Source organism: Haemaphysalis longicornis, unplaced genomic scaffold (genome assembly GCF_048455015.1).
Source record: "Haemaphysalis longicornis isolate Haplotype H1 unplaced genomic scaffold, Haemaphysalis longicornis Haplotype H1 scaffold_9, whole genome shotgun sequence".
NCBI lineage: Eukaryota > Metazoa > Arthropoda > Arachnida > Ixodida > Ixodidae > Haemaphysalis > Haemaphysalis longicornis.
The window spans coordinates 125,574,224-125,595,124 of NW_027526460.1; the positions used below are offsets into that span (position 1 = coordinate 125,574,224).

The following is a 20,901-nucleotide window of genomic DNA, read 5'->3' on the forward strand; positions in this document are numbered from 1 at the left end:
TACGCGAACCATTTAACGCCCTTGAATGAGATGTGCGCGGTGGTTTTCTATGCACTGCTCCTCGTGTGGTGACACACCTAGCTTTAAAAATACTGTTGTCAAGAGATTCTGCGACCGCATCTCAAGAGAAATAATCGAAACCGAGCTCATAACCGTGACGGGCCGCCCGTAAGCTCCCACTCCACTGCACTAAGAAAGATCTGAATTTCTTGCGCAACCGCCGGTCACTCGTTATCGGAAGATTGTGTTGCGGCTGCCGCTCTTACATATTTGTTCCATTCTTCGACTAAACTGTTGGTCAGCACGCGCATGTGTGTCTATAGTTTTACCTCTGTCCGTGCCTCTGCTGCGCTGTTTTTCTGGCAGCCAAGCCCTCGTATACTGGTCGCAAGCCCATTTAACGGGACTTGCCTACGACAGCTGCCGTCAAAAGCTCACGGCCAGTTCATCGAATCCCGTAGCCCCAGTGCTTTCGTATTTGAAGTACCTGAGTGCCCACGGCAATTTGTTGTCCTCCGCGAGACAAAAGTCAGCCCGGGGGATCGGAAGCCACACGTCGGGCTTGACGATAACACGGGACGGAGACTCGATCTGTGCGGACCTGAGAGAGATCTGGGGTCGAGCGGCCCGCAGATCGGGGTCAGCGCTTGCTTGCAGTTTGAGCTGCCGCACACAAGCAACGTCACACTCATTGCGCGTCAAGCCGCGGATGCCGTTGGACGACGTCAGAGCTGTGGGCCTAACGTAAGACCGGCACAGGCCTTAGCACCGGCGACGCCGTTGCTGAGGCTTCGCCCTAGACGTGCAAAATTTAGATAGGCCCAAGGACGCCGGTTCGATTCTCATGGAGGCGGAAAGCGAAAACGCTCGTGATTTCTGGCACGTTAAAGATCCCCAGGTGGCCAAAATTAATCCGAAAGCCCCGCACTACGGCGCGCCTCATCGCCTGTGTGGCGTCGGCGCGTCAAACTTCGTAATCAATCAAAATACAGATAGGTGGGGCAGACGTGCTTTGGTACTAAAAAAAAAAAAAAACGGTCACATATTCTCACGCGTGTAGGGAGATAAAGCCCTCCGGTTTATTGCGTTTTTGTTGACTTCGCGCGAACACCACCAACTGATGTTGGTCCAGTATCAGAAGACAAATGGGAGATAAATGCAAAACAAACGCTCAACAGTGTCCAATGCCGCTATAGTTTGTGCAAAGCTTAAAAGGCAACACGCCAGAGACATAGGAATGAAAAAAAAAATTAGTTTCAAGCACGCACAAAGAAAACTAACCCCTAAGGTAACCAGCGGGGAAATTGAGAAGAGGAGTCAGCAAGGACCCTGACACGATCCTCTGGTTACACTAACCCATTTTTACTACACAGCCTCATCGCATCAACTGACAGGGGTCGCATCGCACGTAACCCCTAACAACACAAGCTACGCAAAGGCGAAAGTGAGGCACGTTAGGGCGTCTGACAGCAAAAGAAGCGAAGAAGAAAAACCTCCCCTCCTCCTCCGCTGTTGCGGCCAACCTGGTCACGTGCCAGTGCCGAGGCACGCGTCACTCGCGAAGAGAGCGCCAAGCGACAGAAACGAGCCGAAGGCTCAAAAGGTGAGCACGAACAGAGCTCGCGAGACGAAAAGGAATTCCTGTCGTCGTCCCCCCCCCCCCCCCCCCCTTCCTCTCCTCCTCGCAAACAACGACGACACGCGAGCAGGCCCGGAGGAATGAGGCTACGCAGAGAAGAGAAAAGGCCCAAATTGGAGGGAAGTGCCCCAAAGAACGCCTCACGGTGGGTCGGCCTTTTAAACCGTCCGGACGACGGGCATCATCACCGCCAGCGCGTCTGCAGCGGAGGAGGAGGAGGAGGGCGATGCCCAGGAAGGCTGGAAAGCACGCCCGGAATGTGTGCGCCCCGGCGGCGGCGGCAGCAGCCACCTTTGTTGTGCGGTGGGCGTGGCGGTGGTGCCCCCCCCCCCTTTCCCCCCGACGCCGACCTTGAGGAGGAGGAGGAGAGGACGCCAGCTTGGGGTCGTCGTCGCGGCGGAGCAACCGCAGCCGAAACGTCGTCGTCCCAAGGCAGCGACGCCCCAGGGAGACGGCACCCGCGTTTCGCTAGCCAGCCGCCGCCGGTGGCGTGGCCACTTCACGCGGAACGGCCTCTTTCCGCCGCTGCTGCCTGGCCTCAAAGACGACGCAGTGAAAACGCCACTGCTGGCGAAACAGAATACGTCGAGGCCATTTCTTAAAGAGAAACAGTGTTAAAACGCGAAGGTCCAAAATCTGAAGTGCTTCGACCGTGTCCGAATGACGCAATCTGGTAGACGGCAACTTCAGAACGCGAGGTGCGCAGGTTCGATTCCTACCACGGCATGAGTATTCTGTTTTCTCCTGAGGTGCTTCTCGTTTAATCATCGCCATCACCTCACGTGGCCTTTGTGAAAACACACTGTGTAAAGTTGGTGTTACGATATACAGTGCCAGCGAGGTATAAAAGCTTCGCTTCAAAACAATTATACCCTAGAAACTAAGACACTGGAATGATTTTTTTTTTGTCTTCATCGAAAAGACAGAGAACGCAACGGACAGAGATACTACGTATGGTAGCGAATTTCGGCCGAATCGTGCTCCGACAGCAGTGCGGTCCGAGCTCCAGCAGTGTTTCGACCACAACAACGTGGTTTATTTCGGCCTGAACCGGATAACTGTCAACTGTTAGCATTCGCTCGGGCGACGTTAACGCTAGCTATTGCTGCCCGCTTGCTATTTCGGTTCTGAAGTATCGCAGGCTAGACAAACGGCCCGAGAGCATTTTTCTAGCGATCGACAATGCCCGCATCACTCCAACTGGCTTTCCGACATGGCGCAATAGAACACAAACGTAGCTTCACGAACAGCCCTTGTGCGAGCAGCTTCGAAATCGATTGTAAAACACGCAGAACGCGTCAGCCACCCCTTTGCCGGGAATCAGGGATGCTAGCGGAAACCCGACCTCACAATACGGTGTGATGCTCCCGAAGGAGTTCGGTGCTCAAGTTGGATTTACACCGATAATGGCAAAGCGGGCAGTCAAGAAGGAGTTTCCAAGTTTACCTGGTCGGGGAAGGATGCGAGCAGGAACGGTTCCGGGAACGGGGGGAAAAAAATCGAACGGATACGACTCCAAATATGAACTCACCAGGAAAGAAGGTGTTCGTTCCGAAATGCAAGGCGCCCGCCCACACCGACATTCCAGCAGGCTGCCAGTACGAGAATGAAACTTTTGGAACTCTGTACGGAGTTTCAAAACGGCTGTGGCTAGCGTTCCGTCTAGACGGAACGATATACAAGTGTTAAAGTTTCGTCCGGACGGAACGGAGCGCTGCGGGTTATCCTTCCGTCCAGACGGAATACAACTGAGCGCTTAGAGTTCCGCCCAGACGAAGCCAGCGTAAAATTTGTACAGTTCCATCCAGACTAAAGCAAAACCGGCTGATTAGACGCCATGCTCACTCTTCAGATTTGGTGTATCACTCTGCGCAACGTAAACACCGTTGCGCAGAGTGATACACCAAATCTGAAGAGTGAGCAAAGTGGCTGCATCTTTGGGATGCGTGCGTTTGCTTGCCTGAGTTTTGAATTGGTGCCGACCTTTGTTAGACTGACGTGCTTACCCTTTGCTGTCTGTTAGTGTTTATATTGTGTGTCAATTGTCTTGGCTGACTTGTCTCTAAAATTTCTATGTATTAAAGAAGAAAAAAAAAAAACCTTCAGATTTGGTGTAGAGGTTCCGCCTCGGATAATGGCGCTATTGTACAACCTTCGATTCCCCCCGGAATAATTCTTTTTTTTTTTTTTTTTTGCGGGGTTGTGCCAGCGTTTTGTAACAGCTAACTTCGTGCCCACTTTACAATTGACGCGGTGAGAGCAGTCGGCCTTGATTTCACACTCAACCGGCCGCTCCGCTACCGCCCACTAGAGCTAAGGCCGACTTATCCATCGCCACAGTTCCGATCATCTGTAGTTCATAATGGTGATCACTAATTAACGGTTATTCTGGCTAGTCAATGAACGCAAGTGGTTTGCACGGGCACAGTTTACCTCGGTTAAGCGAACCGCGGTTAGACAAAAGCGCAGTTTGCTGCGTTACACGACAGACGAAACTGCGGTTACCCCGCTAAATGTGGTTAATGCGCAGTGAGCTTGGACACCTCAGTTCGGTCACGCTAACCGCAGTTCCCGCAGCCGCAAATGCTCAAAATCACACAAGTCAGTTGGACGCAAGTGGCGGCGCATAAGCGGAGGCGAAAAAAAAAAAAAAAAATCACCTGGCGTTCGGAGGAGACGAAGGTTCTCAAATAGCGGGCGCCCCAAAGCTGCCCCAAAGAGGCGCTCGCGTTCTTTGCGTCGCTCTCGCAGTCAGCGCGACTGCCCGTCAGCAGCGGCTGGTTTCCCGATCCATCCGATCAACTACGACGAAAGCCGTGCTAAATTTGTAAATTCCGCGCGTCGTTCGCCAAAGCAGGCAATCATGGTGCGTTTTCAGCACGGAAACGATCGGCGCGCACGTCGGTTCGGGCACAAACACGCCGGCGCGCCTTTCGGCACAACACTGGAAGCGGCTCGAACCGGCCCAGACCACGGCAGCAACAGCTTATCGCCGCTCTTCGAAATCAATCTGATCGCGGAAAAGAACTTCCACATGCGAGAAAGTGGATGTTAGTGTGGTGAAAATTTTGCTATGGATTGAAATTCGCAGTTGTAGAGATAGCGGCGGTCAAATATCGACCGCGACGCTAAGCCTAAAGTTCCCAACACCGAGCAGACGCGAGAAAACCAAGCCGGTTGCGAGCTGTTTCGAACGCGCCATTTTTTTCTTGCGCGGCCGCTTTTTTCGCTTACTGTCGTAAAAACAACCCAACCAGCATTCCTAACTAAATGAACGCGGGGGCTCCAGGTTACATGCACAGATTTTGCCTGAAACGTACCTGCAGTTTTCTTTTGGGCTAAATAACGGGGAGATGTATTGCAAGCGCCAGCGGTTCGCGAGCTTTGAACGGTTATGACTATTTAAACCGCGTGGTTTTCGAAGCCTCAGCGTGACCCCCTGACGACGGTACAGGAGGCTCTACTTGGGTCCGTTATCTCGCTGCGCCGCCTGATTCCGGCAGTCGCATCGACCGTTAGCGAGCTACGACGACAAAGCGAGCCCATAAAGTGCTCTGCACTTAAAAACGCCCACCCAATGACTTAGAACTTGCGCATATACCGAAGATAAGCAATAAGCGGGTTAGAGGGCATCTACGCCAGTGTGTGGCCACGAAGCGTGCGGCTAGCTGCGGGGTGTTGGTATGAGAGGGCGACCGTTTCGGGGCCCGAAGCGCCACGCGGTTGCGTGGTGCCCGCCATCATATGGCAGATAAAGCCACGCCGCGAGAGATCCGAAAAGTACTTCACGACTGTGTGTATCAGACACTGTTTTCTCGGCGTAATTTCTAATCTGGATACGATGTAGATCAGTCCGTTGTTGTTCATATTCTAGGCCTTCTGGTAATTTTTGAGAACCTAGCGTGAAATTTGGCCACTTTTTGCGGTTAGGTGACACAATATTGGCGCCGGCATCCGTTCGGTTGGGAAGGGGCTTTGGTGTAACGACGTCAACTTCGAACACGGCTGGCGACCGCGCAGGCGGAGCCTCCGAGCTACCGCCGACGTGCGGAGAGAACGATTTTCACAGCGCATTCTTCAATAGCGTATTCTCTTTCGTCTCCGCCGTAGTACCGCTGTTTTCCTTTCCACGCTTAGTTGACGCTGCGCTGGCCCATTTCAGCTTCAATCTAAATAAGCGCGCGCCGTTTTGACGGCTGGCTGTCGCTTTCAGTTGGCGGTGATGACGTGGGACGTCGATAAACGTGGCTGATAGCAACAGCTAGGGCCCACGGAAAACCGCTCAACGAGCCTGCTAACGCTATCGCGTAAAGACACGCAAGAACACCCCGCGTGGGGATACACAAAATCAAGCGCACACGATGCTCGCTAGGTACGCCGTAAGGAAAAAGAACTGGCCTTCCAAGAGCACCCCCAGGTCACGCAGTTCAGACGCGCAACGCCCACCATTGCGTCCAGGGGCGCTAGCCCAAGACATCGGCAAGCCATCACCATCCGCTTTCGAAGCACGCGACGCAATTCGCGAGCGGGCCGCGCGCCAGCTCCTTCGCGTGCCATCTCGATGCGCGACCAGCAGAAAGGCATACGGCACGCGAGGCACAGCTCGCTCGAACGCGGCCTCGGGGCTCGGATAATTGCCCGATGCACACCTGGCCGGCCCCGCGTTCCGAAGCCCGCTCTTCCAGGCTAGGCCAGTGCATGCATGCGCGAGCCATATAGGTTCGGCTAGAGGCACTAAATAGGTTCGGCCGTTGTGGCCCGCGCTCTAACCGAGACTATCTTGCTTCGTGGCGTGTCACAGTGCGCCTTAAATGTGGACCAAGCAGACAAACCACAACTTTCCATATGAAAGAACGAGCCTTCGGCCACACTCCCCCATTCTAGCCACAAAAACTATTCTCTTTATCAAAAATAAGCAGCAACTATTCCAAAACTTTCAAATTTCGCGCTACAGTGACGTAATGGCAGCAGTGACGTTATTTGCGCATTTACGCGGCTGCAACTAAGGGAGGAAGAAGACTTAATTCAGCGTTTAATGCCGCCATGGGAGGCAGAAGACTACGTAGGCACTCTACCAGTAAAAGCCGTCCCGTGCACCCGGTTTGCCGTTGAAGCTAAGCTGAAGTTAGTCTTAGCAGCGCTGAGCGTGGAGTCGCCGTTACAGTTAGAAGAAAATAAACTCTGTTCCTTACCACCTCCACCACACACTGGGCAGAGACCGCAGAGATGGGGAACACATGTGATGTACAGCGAACCCAGGGAAAACGGTAGACTCGTGTGGTATACGGAATGGTTGTCGGCAAGCGACCTCTGCATCGGCCAGGCTCGCAGGTCACCATCAAAATGGAAGCCCAAATAAGAGTAGAAATCATAAACAAAGCACACCGCTTCGAAGCGCCTTATTCGTGCTAGCATTCATGCAGTGCAATCAAACAGAACCACAGTCCTCACTACAGTGTACAACCATGCTCACTAGTGTTAGCCCCAGTGGGGGGTGGCTGCCAACCGCACAGACTAGTGACGTCACATATTCAGTACGAAAAAGCGAGCAGAGAGTCACTGCTAGTTCAACCGTTTTCGTTATTACCTCAACTGGATGCTTTCAGTCTAAAGTCAAGTTGACAAAACCATTATTTTGGCGCGTTTAGAATGAACGAAATTTGAACTTGTCTTCGCGGTCACTTCAAACCATACCAAGTCGACCTCATTTGGCGTTCACATGAATGACATCACCGCTGCATCCACCTCGGCTCAACGTAACGCTTTGACTCGCAGTGAAAATAGGGATTTATACAGGTTGTGTACGCAGGGGAAGGCCTCATTGTGTGCAAGTGACAGAATTTACCATGCCCATCTTCATCGAACCACTGCGTTCGCTTTATTTGCCATCGAATATTAGGGATATCAGTCGAACATCAAGACTGGTACTCCTGCAGTTACAAAACCGCCCTCAAAATTCACCCTAAACAGGAGACAGAGAAAGAAGAGCGTGTGTACAAGCCAAAAAATTAACTAGGAGGGCGTCGGCCCAGTCGACGAGGCAATGGGTTCGGCCGAGGCTCTACCCAGTTCAAAATTGCGTTCCAGATTTGCCGATTTCCTTCAAATGGTCTCTCCTCCCTCTCCGCGTAAATGCGTGTGTAATCTTTATCCCTGCGTAACCCTGTTACGTCTGCACAAGGCAGGATCCGCTGGCACGAGGCATGCAGCATCGTCTTCCTGTCCACGTCATCAGTCCTTACACGGCCTCCGGCTCCAGGAGAGGTCCAGAGACACGCCACCATCACTGCACCTACCCCGCTATCGCATTTGAAGCTTCTTATTGAAGCGGCGAAAGAGTGGGTGCACGTACCTCGGACGAGGCGACGGAGGGGGCGTAAGAGCCGGACTCGCTGGCCGTGGAGGAGGCGCTCGACCGTCTGTCCCTGCTGGTCCCCTGGTGGGCGAAGGGCATGAGACTGTTCCGGATCTGCTGGAGCGCCTTCTGCCGGTACTCCTTGTGCGCGGGGCCGCCGCCGCCGCTGCCGGGCTCTCCGCTGCTGCCGCCGCAGGGCCGCATCATGGCCTCAGCCCTTCTCAGGGAGGTCCCCCGCTAGGCCCATCGGGGGCCCCCCCTCCTGGCGACCGGCCCGACACCACCTCCGTGCTGAAACAAGAACAGGGACACACTGTCGCTCCACTCTTCTTCATCACCATCATCTCACGAAAGAGACCACCTCCACCACCTGGATGTAGATGAGTGGACCAGGGCATGGTACCATCCCAATACTCTCAACGAAAGATGAAACCGCAAGACTCATCACCCGCATGAAGCAACAACATTGGCAAGCCCCCGACACAGGCCCACAACACAAGCCACAGACACATACAGTGAAGCCGCCTAGGAAGCCATGACAGGCAACAAAGAAGGGCCCCTTGAACCATAGAGTTTCTCGAAACTCTATGCCTTCAACAGTGGAGACAATCGTAAAACTATTGCTAGTGCTATTTCTCGTCCCCGTCAATGATTTTTGTTACAGCAACCGATAGTACCGATTGCAAAACTATAAACGGTTTTACATCTGCTATGCAGAAGTTTCCTGCATGTGGTTTATGCACGGCAGCTCAGCAAGAATCCGTTAAATGAAGAACATCACAAAGTTGGCAAGCTTAGTCTTCAGCGCGGCGGTAAGCTTCGTCTACGAAAATCCGTGGTCCACAATGACGCCCAGGAATGCGTGGTGCGTAATGTACGATATCACGGCCGCGTCAACAAAGTAGCGCTGTCTTTCTGGTACAAGCCAGAATTGTAGTAAAACAAAGGACTCGACAGCACAAGTGCCGCGACGCTGTTGTCGAAGCACGCTATACGCAGACTCGCAATCGTGGCCAATGCATACATCATCGCAACCCCGCCAACGAAGCCAACGAGTGGAAGGTTAGACAGAGTGGAGCTCAGCACTCCTCCTTGCAGAGCACTGCAGTTGACTTCGTAAAGCTCTGTCCCGCCAGCAGCCGCGGGAATGGAAATAGTGCGACTAACGAGGTAACTTAAAGGGTCCATGAAAAGAAAATACAACTTTATTTAACTTTAAAGAGTTCGGCTTCAGTACCTCACTCAGCTCCATTCCGGCCTCGAAAGACGTTTTTTAACCGATAAAAACGCAAGAAATACTTAAGGACTTTCAAATTTCGCGCCACAGTGACGTGTTAGCGGCGCTAGTGACGTCATATGGGCCAGCACTAAAAACAATTTTCAGTGGGTTGGGTGCACGTTAGCATTGATTCGATCAAACGGAACTAGCAGCCCCACTACAATCGTCCAGTCATGTGTCCTGGCGATTGATTAGTTCGGCCACCGTCAATCGCCCAAACAAGATTCTGTGACGTCATAGAAAAGTTGCTGGAAACTGGCTAGCGAGTCGCCACAGCTCCACACATTTTCTTTAATATCTCCGTTATTTTTTGGAAGTTTGCGATGAAATCGGTATCATTTTTTATCAGAACAAAGCAGCCTTTCTAATAAACCAAACTTGTATTTTGTCTTCATGGCTCCTTTAAATCCACTCATAGTCGGCCTCGAACACTCGAGCTCTCTGGAGCATCTTGAACTGCACCACATAGTACACAGACGTTTCAGCAATGACTTTGCCTGCCCCCTGCAGATGGCGACAGATCGATCACACGGCCTGTTGACGACCGCCCTCTTTGGAACCGAGTCACTGAACTAAATAAATACATCTACCAAAAAAGTGATGAGAGCGGCTCCGGCCTGGCTTGAACGGTTTCTTCATAAAAAAAAAAAAAACCTTATTCAGAACAGAAACAACAAACAGGAAGTGACTATTCAGAAAAAAAAAACATGCCTTAATGTTGTACTACATATATTAGCAGCCGCAATACTGCATCCGGCAAATTTAGAGCGTCATGACTGGACACAGCAGCGGCATATGCCTGCGGTGCAGTGAATTGTGAAGCGCGTCTTCGCGCACCACTTCCAACGCTAGTTCACTCCATGACAGAGAAGAATAACTCCAATGGACAGAGGCGCCACACAGCCCCTGGTCATCAGAATGAATTCTTCGACCACGGACATTTCAGCAGAGCGTGGTTGTTGTAGCAGGCACTGTGGCCAGTCAAGTTCGAATATCAATATTGCATAACTGACAGCCATGCTAGAGTGTACTACTTCTTCTAAGGGACAACATGTGAGGTCAAAGGAATTGGATGCTCGCGCCAAGGCGGCCTCGCTGGGAAGGAACCAGGAGGGTATCGCGTCGATTTTGGTCCGAGGCCAGGTCGCAAAGTGTTGCAGAAGCATGGAACCATTCCGAGCAGGGTCCAAATGTAAGATAATGGGTCCAACAAAAGCGACCAAGGAATGATGAACAGCATCCTCACGAACCACAATGAAATGGATTGCGTTTGAGATAAGGCTATTACAGGAAATCGCCTCATTCGGAATGAAAAACAGACCAATGCTTTGGAAGAATGCAATGGATTTAAACAATCTCAGCATGCCGAGTTCACCCGTGAGCTGCGAAAACACGTACTCCACCTCACCCGAATGCCTAAGCTGCCAGGCTGAGTCGCACGTGAGGGTCGCATACGCCCTTGCAAGACTACACAACACGCAATGGACACACACACACATTTAGACATGGCTGGAGGTCGAAAAAAATTACTCCCACCCCCCCTCGCGGGAACCCCGGTGTAGATGCGACGCATAGGGGGTTCCGTTGTTGTTTCCGTTAGGTTGATTCTCCCATCGCGTGAAACGTGCCGTGAACCCCCTGCCGCGGCTATGACGCAACGTGGCGCGGCTATGACGCAACACAGTCCAACACAATCAACTTTAATCCAATCCAATCCAAATCTAATCGAATCCAATCCAATGCCCTTCGCAAGAGAGTGTTCGCTATCGGAGAGGAGAGGGGGTGAGCGGCGGAGAGCGCAGCTCGCGCGGCGAGGAGAATGGGGGCGGGGTGTGGACGGACGACGACAACGCCGTATGGAGGGACAAGGCGAGTGAATGAGATGCCGTCGCATCTAAAACAACGTCCCGGCATGTACATATGTACGTATGTATGTACGTATCTTCCTGTGACACGGCCCGATCGATGCTCGCATGGACACAATGAGTCAGCAAAGTGATCGGTGAGGCGATCTCGTTCCACGTGTGTTACAATGAATGAAGAGTCGACGGTTATTTGGGGCAAATTACACATTATCAACCCAACTACATTTTTTCAGCTGACGTCTCCTACACCATACGCTAAGAACATCCTCCACTATTTCGCCCGTGCTTCTTTCTGTTCGTCATTTTTCCGGGCTGTTAGCGGTAAGAATGGCCACATCCACATTTACCGGAGTCATCCAGATGTTTCCCACTGACTTAGAGCGAGTTGAATTCTAATTTCAGGGGATTTCATGCGCCGAAAACTGCACACGGGATGTGATGCATGTTGCAGTGTGGGCTACGGATTAATATAGACCACCTGGGGATCTTTAATTCAGTATGTACCAACTAGCCCAACAGCACGTTCTGTTGAAGTGCCACGTTTGCCACCGTCCTCGTCTTTTTTGCGCTAAGCCTCCCATTCATTCGATACATGAAGGAACGGCAGAACAGCAGTCCCGAACAGTGTGACCTTGGCCCAAATTCCGGAGGGACGCCTCCCTCCACATTCTGTTTTTCCGCATTGAATGCTCCGCGTCGCGCTGCCAAGGGGAAGCACGCAGGTAGCTGAAGGAATTTCTTTCCCACGAAGTGCACAACCTTGGCAATATGTGAGCGGTAAAAAGCGCAAAGGCTCATGGGCACATTGCCTGCTACCGCGGAGTACCCACCACTTCCGGTTCAAGATCTCTCCTGCTCTCCCGTACGCCGGCGGCTTTCACGCGCGTGCGCGAGCACGAGGACGCGAATTCGACGCCCGGCCGCGGCGGCCGCTTTTCAAAAAAAAATAATAATAATAATAAAATAAAACGAAATAAAATAACGAAGGCGAAAAGCGAAAAACGCCCGCGTGTGGCGAGCTTCGGCCACGTTAAAGAACCCCAGGTGTTCTAAACTAATCCGGAGACCCCACACGTCGCGCCTAGTAGCACTGGTGCAGCTCCGGCGTGTTAAACCTGTAAATTTAGATTTCAAATCTTCCCAACCAAGCCGCGACCAGCCCGCCAGCCAGCCCGGCGTTTCGCACCGCGACGCCATAAGTTCCCCCAGGTGACGTCACAGCGACGTCACAGCACCATGACAGACAGCCAGACCACCCGGCTACTCGTTTAGAGAACAAACGCACGCACGATTACGATTTCCGCGCGCAGTTGTGTTTCATTCCCCCCTAGCTCGTACCAGCGCGAAACGCGCGCGAACCGCAGCCCTCGCTGCTGCGTCACTTGAGACGCACGGACGTTTCAAAGTGCGCAAGCGCCCGCCAGCTGCTTCGGATGACGTCAACGTTCAGGAACGCCGCCGCACTGTCACAAGCGTAGAAGGGGACACCGTCGTGCCGCACGCGCACATGCGCGAGGAACGCGAACCTCCCGCTCACACTGCTAACGAAGAAAGGGGCAGCCGTGGAGCGACGCGCTTTCGCCGTGGTGACCTACTGCGTACGTAAGCCGAGCGTCACAATATACGCGACGCCGCGTGACGGATTGGCGACCCCGGCGTAAAGTATACGTGCTTGCTCCACGCAGTGAGCCCTTACATTACAGGTCAGCAAACAGACGTCACTTGATGCGTTTCCGCGAGATTGGGAAGGTATGTGTTATTGCTCATTTTGGACTGCTCATAAACTGCTCCAAAGCAGCTCCGCCTTTTACTCGCCCACAGAATTTCTACCGCAGGACTGGCGAATAAAGAAATTCCGAGATTTTGAAAGTACTTTGGAGAAGCACGCGGCCGCCGGTTCTTGTACAGAAATGCTCACTAGCGTGCGAACAGGTCGGAAACCACAACTCGCATACGCACGTTTCTTTTCAAAGCCTCTTTATCCCTTCCCACCTCCTGTGCTCGAAATGGAAGGGGGATGCATAAACGATAGATATGGCACAGTCAATCTGACCCGACCACTGTATAAAAACACTCGATGGCGTGATTCTATAGCTACCCCTCGAGTTGCGTGAGGATAAGGTTCACGCTGGAAAGTCGCAGCCTGCTGCCCTTATCTCGAGCACAGCCAAAGAGAGAGAGAGAGATTTGCTTTCGGCTAAGGCCTCCTCATTCCAGGTGGCCCAAGGGGCGCCTAAGGTCTTGTGGACAAAGCTTGCAAAGTCTACAAAGCTTCCGCTGCGGCGTGGCCTGTTCCGTCAGCCCTCCCCCGCGGATATCGCTTCTGTACTTCGGGGCATAGCCATAGCACGTGTTCTTGATTGACGAAGCAGCCCTCTCAAGCGGGCCCTCGGCAGATGACGACGGCCGTCGTGATTGCACGCGTAATCAATGCGCACAAGCTAGGTGGGCGATCGGAACAGAGCTAATCCAAAAACGGCGAGCCGCTGTCCTGTGCCTCGCTGATGCGTAAAAGGAGGACAATTTGGCCTCACACAATCAGTGTTTTGTTGCCACTTCGTTATGGCAGTCGTCTATTGTTTCGACGCCCTCCGTTGTCCTATCTTCTCCCTCGTTGTTTATTTCCTCTCTTTCCGCTCCGTTACAAAAGCGGCTGATAACTACGAGGACCTTCGCGGCGAACTGACGCGGAAGCTGCGGATATTAGTCACTTTCTAGCGCATCCTGTCCGACAACGCATTGTCGCCGTTACCGATCGCACGGCCCGCCTATCTCTCGCGGTGCGCAACATACGTGCCCGAACCCTGACCGATAACGTGCCTTCCTCGGGGCGCGACCGTGAACGGGACGCCCTTATCGCCGCCCAAGGCCGTGGACGGCAGACGCGGCCTTGCACGTCTGGATTCCGCGCGGACAAGGCAGCGCCGAAGTGGCCCGCGTGCCGATGACGTTCGTATACTACGAGAGGAATGCCGCCCACACACACACACACACGCAACCCGCCGAAACCGCATCGAGTACGGTCAACTCGAGACGTCGCCGACGCTCGAAAGGGGAGGCCGACACACTTGGGGGGCCCCGTTCAAACTGGGTGTGATCAGCGAAGCTTTAAAGGGGCCATGCATGCATGACGACAATGCACAAGTTTGTTTTATTCGAAAGCTTTGGTGTTTCATTGTGCCCCCTGCGCTTGTGCGGCGGCAAACTTTATTCGCTGCGAAATTATTCAATCCAAGTTCAAATTTTGATTCTCCCGCCAATTCGTGTTTCGTGACGCCTGTGGTGACGTAACAACCAGACATCTTTAAGCGAACGTTGGTGCGCTGTTTAGACTGCAGCGGACTGTCGAATGTTTTGGTTACCGTTAGACCTCGTAGATGGCGCAACCATACTGCGAAGGACCGCTGTCCGTCTTTGCTTTGTTTCTGAACGCATTTGCCCCTAGCTGCTTCTTGTTACGTTACGGTACGTAGTAATCGTTTCGTGAAACATGGGATATGCTCAACAAACAGTCATGTAAGACAATGTCGCTTACGCCAGTGTCGTGATAGAAAACCCCAAAGCGCCGCACTGCTATGCAGCTATAAAAAGCACAGTGCGCGCAGTACCAACAGCAGTACGCACAGGTACTTCTATGTTTACGTGTATACTAGCGTAACTTCCATTGTTTCACGCCACCGTCCTTACTGCTATAACATGAGCATGCATTACACTTCAGCAAAAAATAGCTCGTTCTGCAAGCTCATAAGCCGTAACTAACTTGCGTTCGCTTTTGCTGGCCTCAACCAATCGAACAGCTGTGCATATGACGTCATGAGTTCCAGTGCGGGAAATGAGCTAGCGGGTCGCATGGCCATTCCCTTTTTTCCTGATTATGTAGCGGAAGTTGACGTAATTCTAACGAGGTAATGTTTCGAATGAACCAAACTTGTGTTTTGTCTGCACGGCTCCTTCAAAGAGATTGATTGCGGGGTTAACGCGCCGACTCTTCTCAGGCAATGAGGCGCGCCGTAGTGGAGGACTCCGGATCAATTTTGACCACCTGGGGATCCTTAACGTGCGCCGAAATCTAGAACACACGGGTATTATTGCTTTTCACCTCCATCAGAAAAGCGGCCGCCGCGGCCGGATCGCACCCGCGTCCTCGTGCTCGGTAGCCCAACGCCTTAGCCACTGAGCCACCGCGGCGGGTCCTTTCAAGGAGGCCATGGTGATAAAATACAAGTTTGTTGAATTTGAAAGAACCAGTCTTTGGTAACTCACTCGGCTCCATTGCAGCCTTGAAAGACTGCTTTACCAAAAAAAAAAAAAGTCGCGACATATTGAAAAACTTTAAAATTTCGCGCTACAGTGACGCAAACGGGCCAGCGCTAAAACAGTCTTCAATGTGTTAACTGCACGATAGCATCGAAAGCAATACAATCAAATGGGACCCGAGACCACAAATACAATACAATACAATACAATACAATACAATACAATACAATACAATACAATACAATACAATGGGACCACAATTGCACAGACATCTTGGCGACAGCTTATGTGGGGGCCGCCAATGCACACAAACAAGGCCTTGTGACGTCATGAAAAAAACGCCGGAAAGTGATTCGAGAGTCGCTATGCACTGCTTCATTCTCTTTTTCTTTATCACCTAGGTTACTTATTTGAAGTTCGCGACAGAATCGGTATCGCTGTTAACGGGACAACGCAATCTTTTTAATAATCAAAACTTGGTCTTCATGGCTCCTTCAAACACAACGCCAGCAAAAATGTAGTCTTGGTTTGTCGGAAACAAGCCGCGTCTGCAGTCGACAGCACAGCGTAGATAGAACGGTGGGTACTATAGCCGTCGTATGCGCCAAGCAATGAACGCAGACCATCCGGGATGAGCTAAAAAATCAAAACCCCTTCCTTGATAGAAAGATGGCTAAAATGCAAAGCTGTCTCCAAAGCAACCTGGGTCAAAGCCAATGTCCAACCCTGCTTGGAGAATGTAATCATCATCATCATCACCACCATCGCCAGCCGTCTGCACTGCCAAACAACACTCTGCGCGTCACGAGAGGTCCGTTAACTGGGTAAAGGCATCCCATTGATGCACCCTTTGTGTGAAGCCCGTTGCGCAAAGTTGGCTTTCCCGCAGGGTGTTTTACTCGGACGTCATGGCCATCACCGAGGCCTAGGAAGCTTCACTCTAATAAGGGATCCGGTAAAGCTAATAAACGAACCCGGTAACTTCAAACTCAGCCGTGACTGACGGCACGCTGCGCAGTGCCGTTGTAGTGAAACGAGAATATATCATTAAACAATCAATAACGTCTTCAGAGCCGCGATTCGAACAGCGCGATTGCGGCTCCTTTTTGCCCTTAATTTGGGGCTTCGTGAATTCACCTACCCATGAAACGCTCGCTGCGCGCAGAGCATGCAAGCCCCGAAAACCAAACAGCCTACAGGCCCAAATGTATCAGACGGTCGGTAAACAGACTCGGCGCTCGGGGGGAAGGGGGGGGGGGAGGGGGGGAACAACAACAAAAAAACACATCGTTCACTTATAGCTACTCGTTCTTTGTGCAGGAGGGTGAGTATAACTACCTCAAACAAACTACTGCCAGTGCATTCGGCTAGCACTTGACTAATAAGCTGCCCCTGTCACTTCAAACGTTTTTTTTAAAGCGAAAGCTTTCTTAATGGGATCGATGATGTCCTGTTAAAAAACTAACGCATTTGCCCGTAGACCGGTCGGTCGACTGAAAAGCGCTCAAACGATCTCTGGACACGCGGTACGTGCGTGAAACCATTGCGTCAAAACGCTTTAGTTGAAAAACGCGAAAAGGGACCGGTATAGATAAGACAATAACACGCATGGACCATGACAAAGAAGCACACCTTTATCTCGTAAACCACGTATATCGTTCGTAGTTGCGTTTACTTGCTGAGCGGAAGATCGTCGCATGTGGGTTCGTTCTTCGTACGCGGTTTGACACTTCGAACGTTTGGCGATTCATTGGTCGCACTCTTAGCGAAGACTGGACGCACTGATCGCTTTCACGCACCTCTCAAGTTCCTTTCGGAATGAATGGTAAGTTTTTTTTCTTCAACCGGTGCTTACTTACGGTAACCTTCGGGCTAAAGATGAGGAAACCACATAAAGAACTGGGACCGGCGCCGTGAAGAGAATGATACGATGTAACGGTTAGCGCCACGAAACGAACGTCCTTTATTAGGGCGCAAACTACGGTGGAAGATGTTCGGAGGAACACCAGTGCGCCACCAGTGCAACATCATGGCTACTCAGAGACGGGACCAGGCGTACATAGGGAAGGACAGGTAACTCAAAGGAGCGGTGGTATCCAGAAGCAGAGTAGGCTCGGAAAATAGCAGGACAGGAGAGTCGTAACTCCGCGGAGGGTCTATCGCCCTGCAGCCACCTATAGACTGATTCCCGTTTTAAGAGCGTAACTGGAACTTCACATTATACCACTCTTTTAAATGAAAGCCTAGGTTCTCACATCAAAAAACATTTCAAAATCAATCTGCCCTTCTCCAATATAACAGCATCTGGTCGTTTCGTTTTTTGTTCGCCCGCATTCTGCAATGTTGCTGCCCGACATCAGTCCTCCATTCAAAAAAAAAAAACAAAAAAAAAAGGACACGCTTTCTTTTTGTCCTTTTTTTGCGCGTTAGCTATCAAGTGTGGGATTGCTGTATTTGTGATGTACGGCGGTTCGGACACGTGAAGTTAACGCAACTGCCAGTTAAGTATTCCCAGAGTACTCACACACGCACGCCCGCACACACATTACATGCACGCGTACATACACGCAGTTTATAGCCACGGCCAGGGCTATGCTTACATTAGGGGGTCACAAAGCACCTCAGTCAAAAATACCTGCTAGAGAGTTGCTCAGATTTTACTCCCTTTCCCGAGTCTTGGTGTTGTTCGAGCGCTCGAATTACGTCATTACAGCAATGCAGCGGCTATTGGCCGGTTTCCTTTCAGTTTCAGCAATTAAGCACATTCGATAGCCACTTTAGAAAAGAAAAAAAAAGTCACAAAGCAGAAACGGAAGGCGTATCCGCAGCGACGAGCAAATAACGCAGTTCCACTCCGCGCTGGCGATAACTACAGCTTTCGCAGCGCTCCCAGACGCGAAGGAAAGAGTGAAAGCGTTTATCGGTAGTGCTGCAGGGTCCCTTTAAATGTCAGCAGTGTGTAAACGGAAGGTTCGACTAGACGCTTTCGCCTTCACATTCCAAGAAATTCCCAAGCACGCCGCCTATAATATTTTCGTTGCGCAAGCGGCATTGTTTTGGTCGCAGATATCGTCGCGGGAGTACTTCAGACGCGCAGTCTATGCGCGGCGGCGCCTACGCGCTCCAATCCATCATCGCGCCGCTGTATAAACAAGCCCCGACGGCGCGTACGAGAACGGCGGCCCCCACGATGCGGAAAAGCGGTAATCGTCGCTCGGGTCGCCACGCGGAGGCCCGTCTTCTACGACGTAGCCACATCGGAATGTGGAAAAGAGAGAAGAGTACATCTTCGTTTGTTCTCCTCTATCAGCTGCCAAACCGACACCAAACGCATGCTGAAGTGTAGTCACCGACAAATGAAATGAGAACACGGAAATACCGACCAGAACACGCAAAATCAAAGAATACGGATAGTGGAGATAAGATAACGACCCGATGGTGGTATATAGGCACGCTGCGCTGCTGGTTGCCTCGCAAGCAGCAGCGCCGTTTTCTATATCCTGGTGGTTCGGGGGGTCACTTCTTGTGGGAAAAGATGCCACGCATTTCAGGGGCTCGGTTCGTAACATTCACATTACGTTAGTGTCGGCGCCCTGTCCTAGACAGCAACAGCCGGGATTATCACGAGTCACGCACGGGCGCCCACACAAAGAAGGCGTCTAAGGTAACGCCATGATAACAAGGCCGAGAACAACGAACAGCTTAAGTGGCGCAGGCGAAAATACGTTAGCTGTTGATATTGTAGCCCACTAGTCAGATCGCAGATAATACAAATGGCAGAGAGGAACCGATGCATTATTCACGGCCGTCTCTCTTTACACCGCGTCTCAGGGTCAACCCCACAGATCTTTGGCACGGCATGCTGCAGGTAGTGGGTGGTAACGGGTCGAGGAATCGCCACTCCTTTACGGATGCCCTAGCGTGCGCTGCAGACAACTTTAGTAGGAAAAGTGCCGCGCTCACAGTCGCACCTGTCCGGTGCAACGTGCCTCTTGGGAAACACATTTTCCAACTTCGTCACCGTAATAAAGCAACGCTGCATTTAGACTAGCAGGGAAATAAATCCCGCTATTTGTGTGTTCCCGTTCATATTTTCGTGTTCACGCTTTATTTGCCCAGCCGTCTACCCGCCCCTGCCATGAAAAAAATTCCCCCGCATTTCCCCGAGGGGAAGAATGTGAAAGTGCGAATGCACGAGTTGAATTTGCGCGGTTCACACACACACAAACAACTACAAAGAAAGAAAGATGCATTTATTCACAGACACCTATTTGTGTTGTCGTTGTACTTGATTGCTAGAGCGGATCTCAGCTTTGAAATTTCGTGTCAGTACTCCTTTAAGCGGGTGCATTAGCCCTTCTCACGCCCGATTCCTGGCCAATCCCCCCACGTGGGTATGTGCCATGTCAGCGGCCAGGCAGCGCGCGCCCATCTTTGAAATTTCGTGTCAGTACTCCTTTAAGCGGGTGCATTAGCCCTTCTCACGCCCGATTCTTGGCAAATCCCCCACGTGGGTATGTGCCATGTCAGCGGCCAGGCAGCGCGCGCCCATCTCCCCCCGTTGCTAAGGAAGACGAGGAGCGCGCGCACCCGCAGCTGTTGCTATGCGGACTACGGCGGCGGACGATTCAGGCTCGCTTAAGAAGTGCATTCGCACTTAAAAGAAACTGCAGATGACATCTACGGTTACGGTTCAAGATGCACTTTGTAACGGAGTTACTTTATTTACGGTCTACACTCCACGGGCACTGAAGGTCGGCGAAGAGAGAGAGACTAGCAGCAACGGCGTGTAATCGCCGTGGCCCGCGAGAGACAGGGGCCAGATCTGTGCTTCTGTGGCTTAAGATGTGAGCGTGAAAGGTTGCGGCTGCCGGGTGCTGGCCAGTTTGAGCGAGATGGGGGCAGAACCGGTGTTCCAAAGTGTTTATTATCTAACGCCTACACCGAGAGAGAGAGAGAGAGAGAGAGAGAGAGAGAGAGAGAGAGAGAGAGAGAGAGAGAGAGAGAGAGAGAGAGAGAGAGAGAGAGAGAGAGAGAGAGAGAGAGAGAGAGTTGCTGGAGTCGCTGCATCGGTGACATCCATGATGGCATGCAGTCAATTCTTTTTTAGGGAGAGAAGGGGGGGGGGGTAATTCCGAGCCGCACCCTTGGTGCTGAGAGAGCGGTTTCTCTGATTTTTCTGGTTTCTTTAAAAGCGTTTGAAAGACCCAGTTTGGGGACCTATGCCTCATCCTCATCAACAACAGCCAATTTACGTCCACTGCAGGACGAATGAATACCTCTACCATCGACGTTCACCCGCGCTGTCCTGCGCTGCCCCAGTCCATCCTTTGCCTCTGAATTTCCTTACTTCGTCCCTCCATCATCAATTAACGGCCTTCCCCTTCTACTATAGAGCCGTCTCTGGGTGTCCATCTATAACCCCGCTGGTGCACCGATTGTCAGTTCGTCTCGCGGTACAGAATGCGAGGTGGAGGATTGCCTTATCTGCTGTCCTGATGATGCT

The 20,901-nt window shown here is 51.9% G+C and overlaps 1 protein-coding gene across 1 annotated transcript in view; it reads right to left on the minus strand.

Annotated features, from left to right (window-relative positions):
- LOC144152674 (uncharacterized) overlaps positions 1-20,901 on the minus strand; it is an 89,679-nt gene that overhangs the window by 34,161 nt on the left and 34,617 nt on the right. Inside the window, exon 2 of the mRNA XM_077684057.1 lies at positions 7,992-8,285. Within this exon, the coding sequence (XP_077540183.1) occupies positions 7,992-8,201 (210 nt within the window). The 5' untranslated portion in view covers positions 8,202-8,285. The remainder of the gene's footprint in view (positions 1-7,991; positions 8,286-20,901) is intronic.